Source organism: Nicotiana tomentosiformis, chromosome 1 (genome assembly GCF_000390325.3).
Source record: "Nicotiana tomentosiformis chromosome 1, ASM39032v3, whole genome shotgun sequence".
In the NCBI taxonomy this organism is placed as follows: Eukaryota; Viridiplantae; Streptophyta; class Magnoliopsida; order Solanales; family Solanaceae; genus Nicotiana; species Nicotiana tomentosiformis.
Genome location: NC_090812.1, coordinates 19,805,908 through 19,820,690, shown reverse-complemented (window position 1 = coordinate 19,820,690; position 14,783 = coordinate 19,805,908). Strand labels below are relative to the sequence as shown.

General features: G+C 36.5%; 2 protein-coding genes across 3 annotated transcripts; one reads left to right on the top strand and one right to left on the bottom strand.

The window, feature by feature from the left end:
* Positions 1-3,821: 3,821 nt before the first annotated feature.
* On the top strand, positions 3,822-9,927 carry LOC104113440 (YTH domain-containing protein ECT1). Of its 2 annotated transcripts, none has more exons than XM_070178877.1 (10): positions 3,822-3,980; positions 5,083-5,138; positions 5,738-5,799; positions 6,649-6,793; positions 7,411-7,460; positions 7,542-7,940; positions 8,097-8,606; positions 8,813-9,025; positions 9,200-9,370; positions 9,582-9,927. In XM_070178877.1, the coding sequence occupies exons 2-10, from the start codon at positions 5,111-5,113 to the stop codon at positions 9,711-9,713; spliced, it is 1,710 nt and encodes a 569-aa protein (XP_070034978.1). In that variant the 5' UTR covers positions 3,822-3,980; positions 5,083-5,110; the 3' UTR covers positions 9,714-9,927. The 2 variants fall into 2 exon arrangements, with proteins under 2 accessions (XP_070034978.1, XP_070034983.1); XM_070178882.1 differs by lacking the exon at positions 3,822-3,980 and adding an exon at positions 4,803-4,904.
* Positions 9,928-11,351: 1,424 nt separating this feature from the next.
* Positions 11,352-12,311, bottom strand: LOC104113441 (MADS-box transcription factor PHERES 2-like). Its single transcript, XM_018776759.2, has one exon. It carries the CDS (start codon positions 12,309-12,311, stop codon positions 11,352-11,354), a length of 960 nt encoding a protein of 319 aa, XP_018632275.1.
* Between the last annotated feature and the right edge of the window lie 2,472 nt (positions 12,312-14,783).

The following is a 14,783-nucleotide window of genomic DNA, read 5'->3' as shown; positions in this document are numbered from 1 at the left end:
CTTTTGCTTGACGTTTCGAAGCTGAACGTCGGCTGATAATAACTTTGTTAAGATGGTTTCTTCCTCCGCTGCCAGGCGGTCAATAGTCTCCTTCCACTGGTTGCATTCGGTCCGGATTTGATTGACCTCCTCCCGAAGTAGCCCGATCTTCTCGATCTTTTGCTGCAACTGAGACAACGGAGGGTTAACTTCCACAGTCGAGTCGAATCCATACTTTAACAGAACGAGGCTCACCTGCTGATCGAGCTCGACCCTTTCTTCATGAACCTTAGCCAAATCCACTTGAAGATCCTTTATAGCCTCCTCCTTTTTGCTACAAAGAAGCCGAAGGTCATCTCTTTCACCTAGGACCTTCCGGAGTTCGGGCTCACACTGTCTAAGATCAACTCGGAACCTACCGATGGCCTGCATAGTTATAAACTGTCATCAACACCAATAAAGCAAAAAGGGATCACCGATATCGGAACCGCCAAGTATGGAAAAGAACAAAGAAACCAAGTATGGAAGAATCATTACCCGAGTAATAAAACGCTGAGCTTCCTCTAACAAAAGAGAAGCATCACCGATATCGGAACTGTCATCAACACCAGTAAAACAATCCTTAAAAGGATCCGTTGCACCTGAGCCAGCACCAATGTCGGGAGTCTTCAGTTCTCGAGCCTCTTTCAACGCCTCCTCAGAAAAAGATGGAAGGGAAGGTGAATGACCCATTGCCATTGCCCCGAGCAAATCACTCGGAGTACTCCGATCGAGACTTTGGTCTTCGGAACCAACCTCGATGGGCACGACCGCCATCGGCTCAGCAACTCTAGCAACCTCGACTGCCTCTGTAGGTCAGACTATCAAAGCCGAGGAGCTATCTTCTTCTTCTTCTTCTTCTTCTTCTTCTTCTTCCTCCCTCAGTCGATGGACCGAGTCGATCGAAAGCGCAATGATTTTTCTCCTCACCTTTCGAGTTTTGGGCTTAGGGTCCTCTGGCCGAGAGGAAGCCCTTCGTTTCTTTTATTTCCCATGTTCCAGGACCGGGGGCTTATTTCCTTCATCACCGCTCAAAGGCCGCAAAACGGCATCCCTAGTTACACCTATATACAAGGGAAAAATCGATAATGAAATGAACGCAGAATATACCTCGAGGGAAACAGGAACCAAACCTCACCATGATTCTTGGCCTCCCATCTACCTTTAGCGAAATCACGTCAAGCGCGTTCGACATAGGATGAAGTCGAGGCTAACTTTCGAACCCAATCCTCGAGATCAGGCACAGCTTGTGGCATCCAAGGTGCAGCTGGACATCAGAAAATAATATTAACAAATACGAAAAAAGACACGAAAAGCAAACATGGATCACTTACGGTCGAAGTTTCATTTTTTCAGGAAACGACATCTTTTCCTCCGGGATAAGATCATGAGTCCTCACTCGAATATATTGACCCATCCAGCCTCGATCCTTATCTTCATCGATGCTCGACATCAAAGCCTTCGATGCCCGACGATATAGCCTAATAAGTCCACGATAAATCTGAGGCCGATACAGTCGTATAAGGTGGCTCAGAGAAAAATCCAACCCTCCGGCTTTGATAGAGAAGAAACGTAATAAGATGACTATACGCCATAAGGAAGGATGAATTTGGCCGAGGGTAACCTGATATCTCTTGCAGAAATCAAAAATCACGGGATCGACAGCTCCCAACGTAAAGGGATAGGTGTAAATACTTAAAAATCCCTCCACATAGGTAGTGACGCTCTCATCGGGGGATGGGATTTGTAACACAACCTCAGAACCCCAGCCGCAGTCTTTTCTGACGGCCTCGAGGTGAACCTCCACTATAGAGCATGTATACATCGATACGTGCTCACACCGACCCGAACTAACGAAGGGTTCTCTACCTTAAAATCAGTTTTTAAAATACACGGGCCGGGAATATAATCTTGAACGGACGGCTCGGGCGGCGCCTTATCATCACACAGCTGCGAGGAAGAAGCTTTCTCCTTGTGAGGTACGGTTTTTAAAGTTTTCGCCATTAATATGAGAAGAAAAAATTGGAAAGAAAGGTGAAAGAGGGGACATCACCGTAACTCCGGTATAAGCGGCACTAAAGCAACGAAATAAGAGAAACTAATCAGAGGGAATTTGGGAAAAGAGGAAGCACAAAAGTGGAAAACATCATATGTGAAAACTATTTATAAGGCATGGCAATTCGTTTCTAGCGGTGGCCGACCACCGACTGACACACATTAAATGCCTCGATAAACCAAATCGATGGGACAGCTATCACGCACGTCATAGTCAAAGCCGATAGAAACGTCATTATCGATTCGGTCGAACCTTAGGGAAATCACATCGTTTCTCGTCATCTCCTTTCCAAGAAGCAAGGGGGCTATCTGTATACGGTTAAAACCGATGCTCGGTCATGAAGATCGATCGAGGATGGCATTTCAATCAAGGGGTATCTTCATGGAGACCCCGAACGAATTCCGAGATGGGGGCGTCGAGCTCGGGCGTTCGAGTCGGCCGAGGTAACATCGACCGATACAGGTCCCGGACATCGATGCCCAAAAGTGATCACCTAGCTCGAAATCAAGGCCGAGGTTCCGATCCGATACCGAGCTCGAGTTGGTATCGAGTTCACAGACAAAAAGCTGTTACAACCGCACCAAAGGAGAGAATCTATGCGGGAATTAAGGAGGAGACACACCATCATGGGACCTCCACTAGTAATATTTATTCCATCATGTTGCTATAGCTAAAGTAGTGATCCTTGATTATAAAAGGAAAGATAGTTTGTAATAGAAGGCACTTTTTTGGCTGGGATTAAGAATTCATTGTGTTTATCCTTCTAAAGATCACTAAATATCTTTGTTCATCATCTTCTATTTTTGCACCATAAATACGTGTATTGTTATTTTCAGATCAAAGGAATCTACTTGCCCTTAGAACCATACATAAATTCAACGTTATCCGATTCTTCGGGTAAATAATGTGAATTTCTTAATTATATGTGACCATTATGTTATTTTAATCCCATTTTTTTAGTTGCTTCTATACCTTTAGAATATTTGATATTTCTTATTCATATTGTCACCTTGCTTTTTGATGCTACTCTTCTTTATGGTTGGTTGAATAAAAATCACCATTCTCTCACTGTTGAAGATATAAATATGAACAAAACCTTTTAAGAGCTCTTTTTTTTAATCTTGCGGTCTACCTTGAGTTATATAACACTTAAATTAATATTTTATTGTAAATTTTTTCCTTAAAAATACCTATGAATAAGGTCAATAATTTGTCTCGGTATTAACATATCCTTTCTATATATAGATATTTATCAAAAAAGACATGGCATAAATGAAGAATATTTTAAATCATGTGCCATGTGTTTCATTATAAAGCACATGCGTTCCTTTTCTCATTAAAAGCCAATTGTAGGGAAAAAACAAAGATGTCAATTGCCACTAACAATCAAACCTAATACTTGTAACAACTTCTTATTATTTATCTACTCTCCATTTAATTTTTTTTTTTAAAAATCCCAAACCAAATTCAACTTAAAAATGTAAAACAAATAATATTACAAGTGCCATAAAATATCTTCTCAATATCCAAAAAATCAATAGATATATATTTTTTTTTATAAAGAATATAAAATTGGACTCTCTCAATAGTGCTCGTCCACCATTCAAATAGGCAGCAACAAGAATCTTTAGTACCAGCCATTGACTATAAGATCCACGGTCCATAACCATTCACACCAAAACAAGAAACAAATATCGACCGTTAGATCAAAATTAAGGGTTTTAGTCACAGTACCTTTACACTCCACGCCTCCTATTATACTCGCGCAGCTCTCTATTCATTCTTTCTCTTTCGTTTTCCCAAAACCTTTACCACAGGAAAACCGCTCGTTTATTCCATAGCGGTTGTGTGGTTCAAAACCATATCCCTTACTGTATCGGTGGTTTTGCTTATTTTTTTGTAAAAGGTGAGTCTTTGATTTTTCTTTTTGAGTTTTTTTTTGGTTGCTGTAAGTGAGTAACAAAGATCTAAACCCTTTATTTCTTTTGAAAGATTATTTATGGGGTTCTTTTCTGTTTCATATGATTTAAATGGAAAAAAGTTTTTTTCCCGTGTTTTTTATTTACATACACAAACTCATGTCAGAGCAAGAAAGATCTGAGATTTTATTTTCTGTGGTTTAGCATGATTTACTGTTAAAGGGGTCGTTTTGGGATTTTTATTTTTATTTTTTGTATTTATTTCCTCTAGAATTAAGCATGTTTTTCCATTTTTATTGAGATTAAAGTTCCTTTCGTTTTTCTGTATTGGGTGAAAAACTATATGGTAGCTTTATTTTTTTGTGGACAAATGGATGACATGCTCTGAAATAGACATGCATTATACAAAGCTGTTGTATTGTTATCCATTTTTTTGGGGGACTATGTGATTCATTTTCAGACCTAAGTCTAGGTATTTTATAGCTTGCTACTTTTTTTTCCTGGAAATTTCCAATTATTTGGTACCAGTGGAATAGTCGAGGTGTCATAAAAAAATTTCCCATTATTTGTGGTGTGATATTGAAAATCCGTATGTTCCTGTTAGTTAGCTGATATTCTTGCGTTGTTATAAAGCACAAGCACTAGTATAGGATTGAGGGACTATATTTTCTCTTTCTCCTTGTTTTATGGGTAATCATTGGATTCAAATGTATTAGTCCACCCTGTTTCTTTGTTGGTCAATTTAAGGATAGCGTGAGGGAAACCTTACATTTGATGGGCTATCTTTCATTTCCTTGCTTTTAGGCATGAAAATACCTTGTTTTTTGTTTTTTTAATCCTATTCTGTTATCTACAAGTTCATGGCCCGGAATGAATTTCATTGTCTTTCATTGTATACATGTGATTGTAAGGCATGTGTTTAATTCAAAGTTCTTGGAAGATATTCTTGTCTGCATGGATTAGAAAGTTTTTCTTAAAAGATTTTGAAGCTCTCAATTATGTCTTATTGAACTGTTTTTCTTAACCTTTTATTTGTTCTCCAAGAGTATATTTTCCTTTTACCTTATGCATTACGTCAACTGGTCGCAGGTCAGGAATTGGATTTTGAAGCTCAACAATGGCAGGAGAGAAGATTATAGAAAAACGTATCCCGCTAATATTTGGCTCTGCAATGTTCTTGGATTTTGTAGTACATTTCCTAGCTGCTTCATAAATGTGTATAATTTTCCAATCTACTATTTGGTCAGTGTTGGAAATATTTGAAGACTGAATTGTTCCAAAATATGATTTGATGCTTTTTTGCTGGCTAGAGGATTTTTGAATGTTATGAGGTGACTGGGAATATATGAATCTCAAAATCTCGAGGAAGAGTTCAACATAAGTTTCCATATGGGAATGTATGAACTCTGAACTCTTGAAATTATGTTTTCAGGAAACAGCTTTGATCTCTATTTTTTTTTTGGTCAAGCTCCTATGGTGGATAAAGTTGCAAACTGAAAGCAAAGGGGCATGCTAAATTTTGGTGTTATAATTGCAAACATAAATTGTCCTAGTCGTAGGTGCATGTGCTGACATCAGACATGTGATGATTACTGTCTTTAAGACAATAATGCTTACAATTCACTCCAATGTCCCTACTTAAAATTCCAGATTTTCTGTTTGAAGTTACATGCTCTATTGTCAAGACTTGAAGTCGAACTTACTAAACGATTGTCTATATTGTTATTGCTTAACTATTTTTAAGCTGAAGCAGTTGCTCCAGGATCGAAATCTGATTCGTCTATTAAGCTGACTGAGAAGGATCTGGTATGCTGCAACTCTATCACTCTCTCTTTTTGACACGCCTTTATGTGTGGTTCTGAGATTGTTGTATGTAAAAACATTTTTTGCAAAGCAGCAAGTAGGTTAGCTGAGTTGGATATGTTTTGCTAGGACTTGTTTCTGTGATTGGCATTCTCACATTTTTTTCTTGATTCCACGTTTGAATAGCTTTTCTGCCCAAATGCACGAGTACCTGTTTTTTGGGACATATATTTCTAAGGATTTGGGGGGGGGGGGGGGTAAGGGTGGGTTGGGTACAAAGATAATGCCTAGCTAGGTTTGAGGAGTATTTGTATGTCTTTTCTCTTGAATCCCACATGTTTTTAGTTGTGAGTGGGCATTTGTTTGGTTCTCCTAAATGACCATGCGTATAGTCTAGTTTTCTATGCTTCTGAATGTTTGTGCCATCCTTCTTTCTTTCTAATTTTCGGTAAACGACAAACATGTACAGATTTCAAAAAAAGATGGAAAAGTTTCTGACTCGCTGTCTTCTTTGGGAGCTGTGATTCCAAAGATCCTATTTTCTTGATTCCACGTTTGAATATCTTTTCTGCCCAAATGCTCTAGTACCTGTTTTTTGGGACATATATTTCTAAGGATTTGGGGGGGGGGGGGTTGGCCAGAGGGGGTGGGTTGGGTACAAAGATTATGCCTAGCTAGGTTTGAGGAGTATTTGTATGGCTTTTCTCTTGAATCCCACATGTTTTTAGTTGTGAGTGGGCATTTGTTTGGTTCTCCTAAATGATCATGCGTATAGTCTAGTTTTCTATGCTTCTGAATGTTTGTGCCATCCTTCTTTCTTTCTAATTTTCGGTAAACAACAAACATGTACAGATTTCAAAAAAAGATGGAAAAGTTTCTGACTCGCTGTCATCTTTGGGAGCTGTGACTGGCATCAAGGGTGAAATTGATCAACCACCAATTGCAGAGCAAGGTGCTTATTATCCACCTACTAGCTATTGCGATTACTACTACCCAGGTCAGATATTGAATTGGTTTTGTTATTGTTCCTTTAGTTTTCGAATAAGCTCCTATTTCACTCATGATGGACAGATCATAGAAAAAAGTATGCTGCAAAAGTATTTGTTATTGAGCAGACTTGCACAGACATAACTATTGTTATCATTACCACTTTAATACAATTCGGTATATAAAAATACAAAAAAATCTTGATTGAAACTTGTTCTTTTTCTTGTGAAAATTAAGTGTGTATCTTATTCATATAGGTATTTACTGTAAGATGTTAATTTTTTTCTTATTGTGCCTTTAAGTTTTGTTGAAGCACAAGTTAAATTAAGGGGGATGAGCTTCTCAGACAGCTGTCGCAAGTGCTGAAAAGTCCGCAGATTAGCCTAAGTTTGCTACATTCTATAAGGGTTGGCTTATGATAAACTATATTTTTAGGACATATTTTATATACTCTTTAAGAGAGATTGCCACATCCTTCAGTACTTGTTTACGGATTGTGGCGCATACTATATTTTCAATTGTTTACTCCTTATTCCTTAACGTTGATCTGTGGACTTACTTGCTTTGCTATTAAATTATCTATTAGAATTGTTTGGATGATAACGTGTAATTTGCTGCTTTTTGCAGGCTATAACGGGGCTTTTAATCAGTTAGACGATCAAGGTTACTTTAATGCGGTTAGTGCTACTTCTCTAATACGCAAATTATTTTAAATTGCTTTGTTGCCTGACAACTAAATACAATCTGGTGATTTTCAGGGTATTCAATCAGATAATGGTTCCCTTCTCTACTATCTTCCTGGCTATAATCCTTACAGTGCTGGATTTGTGGGAGGCGATGGGAAGCAGTCTTATCTATCATCTGGATATCTTCAACAACCTGTCTCATATGGTTCAGAGTCCTTGCCATGTTATACATGGGGTTCGACATACTGTGCAGATACCAATAGTGCTGCTCCCAAATCTGGGAATGTTAAATCAACGTTTGGCCGAAATGGTTCAGACAAGTCAAATGGTTTTAATTCCACAAAAACAAATAGTTCTTTCGCAAGCAAAAACTCGGCCGTGCTGTTTAACCCAAAGACTCGACAGTCTACTGCTGCGTCAAATCTGCCAAAGTCTAACCATCAAGCTCAGCCTTTCAAACCAGCTAACAAGGTTTGTATAATGTTTCCCTGAATGAGGAAACCTATGTTAAAAGGGCTCTTAAGTTCTTCGTTTCCTGATGTCTTTTCGCATGTCATGAGTGCTGAATTGGGAGTATGATTTCTCTTTTTGTCGCTTTAACATGTTTTAATCTGTTTATGTTGGCAGTTTCGGCCCGATATCCAGTCTGGAGGCCTGATTAAAGGGTTTCATATGGCTGGGGATTTCCCATCATACACCAGTCAAAATCAAGGTTTTTTCATGCCGTATGATCCCACTAACTACCAAACAAATGGTAGAATGTGGAATGGGAATTACAGATTCAAATCACGGGGAAATTTCACCAGAAATGGTGTGTTTGAGGCCTCAACTGAGTTACCTCGTGGTCCCCGCGCAGACAGCAGGAGCAGTCCTTCAAAACCATCTGCTGAGGAGGACCAGCTTGGGCCAATTATTCAGAAGGAGAAGTATAACAAAGAGGATTTCAAGACTCAGTACGATAATGCCAAGTTTTATGTTATCAAGTCATACAGTGAAGATGATATTCACAAGTGTGTCAAATATGATGTATGGTCAAGTACTCCTAACGGGAACAAGAAATTGGATGGTGCCTTCCGTGATGCTGAGGGTAAAGCAAGTGGAGCTGGTTCAAGCTGTCCAGTGTTCCTCTTCTTTTCAGTAAGTTATACTCTGTCTCATGTTTCTTCCGTTGCAAGTAAATATTTACCTCTGAGTGTGATTTGTTTTCATTTGTGCACGCGTCTTTTAAATGGATGTTCTGTATAAAAGCTCATTCCTTTACCCCTATTTTTGTTAGAAACAATTTTATATGTGATGGGTGGTCTTGATGTAACTTACTGCGTTTTTTGTCTATGGAATTTCAGGTAAATGGAAGTGGACAGTTTTTAGGTGTAGCTGAGATGGTTGGGCAGGTTGACTTCAACAGAAACATGGACTTTTGGCAGCTTGATAAGTGGAGCGGGTTCTTCCCGGTGAAGTGGCACATAGTTAAAGATGTCCCTAACACACAGTTCAGGCACATTATCCTCGAAAACAATGATAATAGACCTGTGACCTATAGCAGAGATACTCAGGAGGTATGCTTTCATACCATTTTGGCTATTCCTATAGTGGGTTCTTTTAGTATTTGGTTCAGTTTATGTCTCTGATTGGAATGACAGAATTTGAATTTGAAGTTAAGGTTTTGTCTCTAAATTTGTTCCCTCGTCTCTCAGTTTCTGTATTGTTTCTTAATGATGCTGGCTTTCCAGATTGGGCTGAAGGAAGGTATGGAAATGCTTAACATATTTAAGAGCTACTCGGAGAGGACATCTATATTGGATGATTTTAATTTCTATGAAAAGCGTGAGAAATTGCTCAAGGCTAAAAGGAGTACAAAACCAGCTGGTCAAGCTGATGTATTCGAGAAAACTGATTCTCTTGTGAGTTTCTGTCTCTTCTTGTGCATTTAGAAAATCTTGAACAAGTAGCGCAGTACTGCATTTTAGCTGAATACTTCATGTAAAGCTTTGGACACAGTTGTTTATGTTTGAAGCACACTGCATCAAAGAACAGTTAATGTCTGGACAATATTGTTAGTGTTTAGCAATGCTTGTCAAATATCATTATGATTTTAATGTTACTATGGTGCAGAAGCAATTCAAAGGAGGAGATAAGATACTTGAGGAGGAGCTGAAGACCAACTCGTCTGGTCCAACTGCGTCTCTTGTTTCTCTCACCAAAAACCTCTCAATTAATTCAAGGCCATTCAAAAGTAGTGTGTGAATCATAGGCGTCACTATGCCTCCAAGAGGCAATCTTATGACTAGGTAGTCCTGAAGCATCAAAGGCGTCCCTATTTCCCCTTGTGTTTTGCTTTTGTTAATTAGGCATATAGGCATACTCGTTCCGTTGGTGGCTTCTGGGATGGCTGTACTAGTCTCTTTTGTTAGTTTTTATCTCATCTTTAAGAAAGGAAAAGGGTTCAGTTTCTTTTCAATTGTCTTTTGCGATGTCTGTTTCTTTCTACTTTGTGTTTTAGATTTGCAGTATTGATGAAATGTTAAAAGCAAAAGATGACCTCCCCAGCGTGCAATCCTAGCTATTATATTACAATGGAGCTAATAATTTAGCTCTATTATGTTTCCTTTTTAGTCTATCATATTACTTAATGCGCTGACTGATTGCAGAGGGACTTGTTTAGACTTGTCCAAAAGTTTTCTGAGTATACGTGTTTAGAATTTGTTCAATTTGTTTTCCCTCATTCTTGTTGGTAACATGGGAGGATTGAAATCGTTGAACTACTAAGTGGGCGTTTGGACATAAGAATTGTAAAATTCCAAAAAAAAGCGGTGAAAATGGTATTTGAAAATTAGAGTTGTGTTTGGACATGAATATAATTTTTGGTTGTTTTTGAAGTTTTGTGAGTAATCTAAGTAAAAATTTTAAAAAAACAGTTTTTTGGAGTTTTTTAAAATTTCGAAAAATTTTAAAATAAATCTTTAAATTGAAAATTTTATGAACAAACGCTTATTTTGAAAAAAATTGAAATTTTTGAAAAAAAGGAGATAGTATTGGAATCCTGCATCTCCTTGCTTAGATTGGATAAAAGTACATAATTAGTATTTTTTGTAAAGCCTGTATTTATTTTGATAGTCTATTCATTAGAGTAACTTCTTGGCCTCATCCCCACTTGTGTCACACTAGGTATAAAAAAAAAGGCAATCCAGTACACTAAGTTCTCGTTATGCGCGAGGTCCGGACCACAAGAGTCCTGGTCATATGACATCAACTTACCGGTTACTATTGGGTATATTAAATTTATTATTAGGGAAGGGTTGAGGTTAGGACCATCATGATGGTTCAAAATATTCAAAAGCGAAATGCCGTAATGTCGTATAGTATATTACAAGAATTAATTAATTGGTAACTTGATAAAACTGATAATTAGCCTGATATCACAAGTAAGAATTCGTCATACAATGTAGGTTTACGTAACTTGAATTCATATCATTATTACAAATATTCTAAATTATTTAACACCTTCAATGGGGGAAAGTAGTGCACTGACGCATAAGTCTAGATCTTGAATGTTGAAAATGTTGATTTATAATTTCCTTCTCACTGCGTTTGAACTATGAGCTTATTCTTTTTTCTAAGAGTTTCTACCTTACCAATATATGTGGCAATAGATTAAAATAAAAAATGGATTTGAAGTGTCAAAGACATGATAAGCTTCTAAAAATAGAAATAAAAAACAAGTCCTAAAATATCTCTATAGGACCAGTACTACTTCAAAACACTAAAACAAAAAGGGAGAACCTTAAATATAACAAAAATAGTTAGTAATACATCGGTTGATGATAGAAGAAATTGTTTCATTCTGACTAAAGCAGCAACATACTTTCAAGGCTGAAGGAAGATCTAGTGCCTCAAATAAGATGATAGTTTTAGTTTCTCGTCTTGCTCGTTCTCCTTCATAGGATGGTACATTTGGGGCAAAGCACTCGGCATGATTATGTATGGAGTTGGCTGCAGAATTGTTGGAGCTACATAAGGTGATGAATATGGCATTTGACTATTAAGCATCATGTTATGAGACATCATTGTCTCATACTTCATTAATGCACACCTCATATTATTGCTGCCAATGCCATTGGAGGAAGAAGATGATGATGCACCATTATATTGCCAATCATTCTCATTCATCATTAACATCATCATTTCTTGATGATTAATGATGGAATTACAATAAGGATAAATTGCAGCTTGTTCTTGATTATTATTTATGAAATTACCTCCATATTCCATTCCTCCTTGTACCAATAGAGGATTAACATTATCATTGTTATTAGTCAATTGGCTTAATCCTTCACTGGAAAAATTCCCTTTGAGCAAATCAATTCTAGACTTCACTTTTTCAACTTTGTCATCCAATAAAGTTAAGAATTCCCTTAACTTAACTTCAGATAACTGGTTCATGAACTCTAGCCAACATGGGTATTTTTTCTGCATGTTCTTCTTTCTCAACTTGATCAACTCTTCCTCAACTTTCTTGTTTCGATTGAGGAAATAATCAGACAATCCAAAGGTTTTTGTACTACTCTCCTTCTTGTATTCGTCGATGAGATTCTGAATCTCTTCAACTTGTAAGGTTTTATTAGTACTAGTACCAGATTGCATGCTATTGTTTGTCCAAATCTCAGGCTCAGAGTTGGATCCATTGTTTTGTTTAGGTCCATACATGATCATACATCCATTCACATTGCAAAGAGTTGTAAATTCATACAACTTCTTCATTAGTCCTTCTTTCCTTTTCTTGAATGTTGCATTCCTTGCTTTCTCTTTGCTTATTAGTTCCATCTTCAGTTTTGCACGCCCCATCTCCCCTTTCTTGATCTAGCACAATTTAAACAAAAATCTTCAAGATGGGAAAATATTGCTTTGAATCTCTCCCCATAATGGAGAAATACAAACAGAAACTCAAACAAAAGATTCGCCTAAAACAATAATAAGATGTTATCTAACGTTTATACAATAATAATAACTACACTTCGGTCCCAAACAAGTTGGTGTCAGCTATATTATGAAACTTTATTGACATGTTTCTCCATAAAAGCTCAACTATATATGTTATTTAACTTTCTACTAAGAGAATACTCTAATAAAAATCTAAAAAACAAGAGTAATGTTTTTGGACTTTTTTCTTTTTTTTTTGGGATCTGTTTAGTTGTTTATTTTAACGTTCGTGCATGTTGAAAAAAGTGAAGTTTGTAATGGTAATATTTCTTTCGGAGATAAGGAACACAAAATTGGGAAAACAATATATTCATAATAGCAAAGCCATGATTAAAAGCCAAAGATGTTAAGTATAGAAAGAGCAAGAACTAATTGAAGAAAGTACCTTTTGGAGTTCTTGGAAAGAAAGGAACTTCTTTCAACCTTTTATAAAAGGGGAGAAAAGGATTTCTTTACATGAATGAAGGTGTTCGTATGCATCAATTAATTAATGCTTGTTGTATAGAAAAGCTACCAAAGTTTACCAATTTTTTAAAAGGAAAGTGCGCGTCAATATTTAATTTAGTATCCTATTAATTGATTTTCTTAGATTCTTACTTGATCACAAATCTGTTTGGTCAAAATTAATTGAAATTTACCATATTTATAGAACATTCAAATTTGTAATCGTATGGTACAAAACTCACTAAATAAATAATTTGTTGTTCGAAATGATAGTTGGAGAAAAGTTTATCAATGTACTAGTGTCTAACTTACAACTTATTTGGATGGTGGTTACCTACCCTATTCTATGTATTATTACTTTAAATATAATATTTGTTTAGATTGTTATTCTCGTATCATTAAATTTGTCGTTATGTAACGACAAAAAGTGTCACTTTATGGAACAGTCGATTTGGTGTGGTCGCGTCGTTCCTTATTTTTTCTCTCATCTTGTCCTTTTTTATTACGTATTAAATAAATTTATTTATCCTCTACTCGCCTTTTTATATAATAATTCTACACCGTACCTTACTTTTTCTTTATAATCTTACAAGTTTATTATTCAAATTGTTGGTGCATGACCTCATGAAACGACGACAAATAATACGATCTATCCAAATATTGTATACATCAAATCGATATAGTATAATATAATACAATACTTTGCGATACATTATTAAATAATACATAATAACCATCCAAACAAACCGTTAAGTAAATAAGAAGGCGGATACTTCTTTAAAAAGAAATTGCATATTAGACATACTACAAAGAAAGAGCGCAGTAGATGATACCATCCAGACTCCTCTTTTTATTTTATTTTTTTTGGGGTTTCCGTCTCGTCAAGTGTCCGATATTTGTATTGGAACTCGATTAAATTCGCGTATAAAAATCTTATATTGATAGGTAAAATGCATCGTAACAAAGATAACTCGATACTCAGGACTCTTCTAATTCTATTATATCATTAGACATCCTTAAAGCCACTACGCAAATTAGGAGTAGAAGTTTATGCATATCCCTGGTTATTTGCATGTTCCTCTTTTTTTGTTGGGTCAAAATGTTCTGTTTAATAAGTGTGAAGAAACACTGTTTTTATTAAGTTTAAAAAAACAAACACAAAAAAGGGGCAACCTAGTGTACAAGGTATCTCACGTTCACGGCAAGTTCGGGAAAGGGTTGCACTCCAAGGGGTGATGCAGACAGCTTACCCTAATGCAAGCATTAATAGCCTCTTTCACATCTCGAACCCCGTAACCTACATTTCACATGGAGACAACTTTCACATTTCTGCAAGGCTCTCCTTTTTAAGAAAACACTGTGTAAAGATATATGTGTCCAATATTTAGAGTTTTCTTAGTCTCATTATCAATAGTCAATGTCTAATGCAGATATAAACATCCGATCAATTGGTTTTGGTAGAATTTCCTTGCAAAGGATAATGCTAATTTGGTTTGGATTAGTTCCCCCAAACCCAAACCCCACCATCAAAATTTCTAATTTAGAATTGTAGGATTTTTTTATTTTTTTTTCAAAATTTGAATTACTTTATTGCACGATATTTCAAAATTACAAATCTTTTTAACAAAATAATCACAATTACAAGTTACAGTGCGTTGAATAACTTTCTAAAAACTAACTTCAAACCTTAAAAATAAAACGTACGTGATGCTTAAATTACTAAGTATTCACTTTGATGACATCTATAATAATTCTTTTACACAGACATGCAAAGTCAAACAGTCTGTTGTTCTTTTTAAATTAAACTCGAAATAATATGAACGAGACTCAGGTCCATATTAATAGAGAGAGTCCACCCGCTAAAAGTGATCGGGACGATCACCACTGATTTTT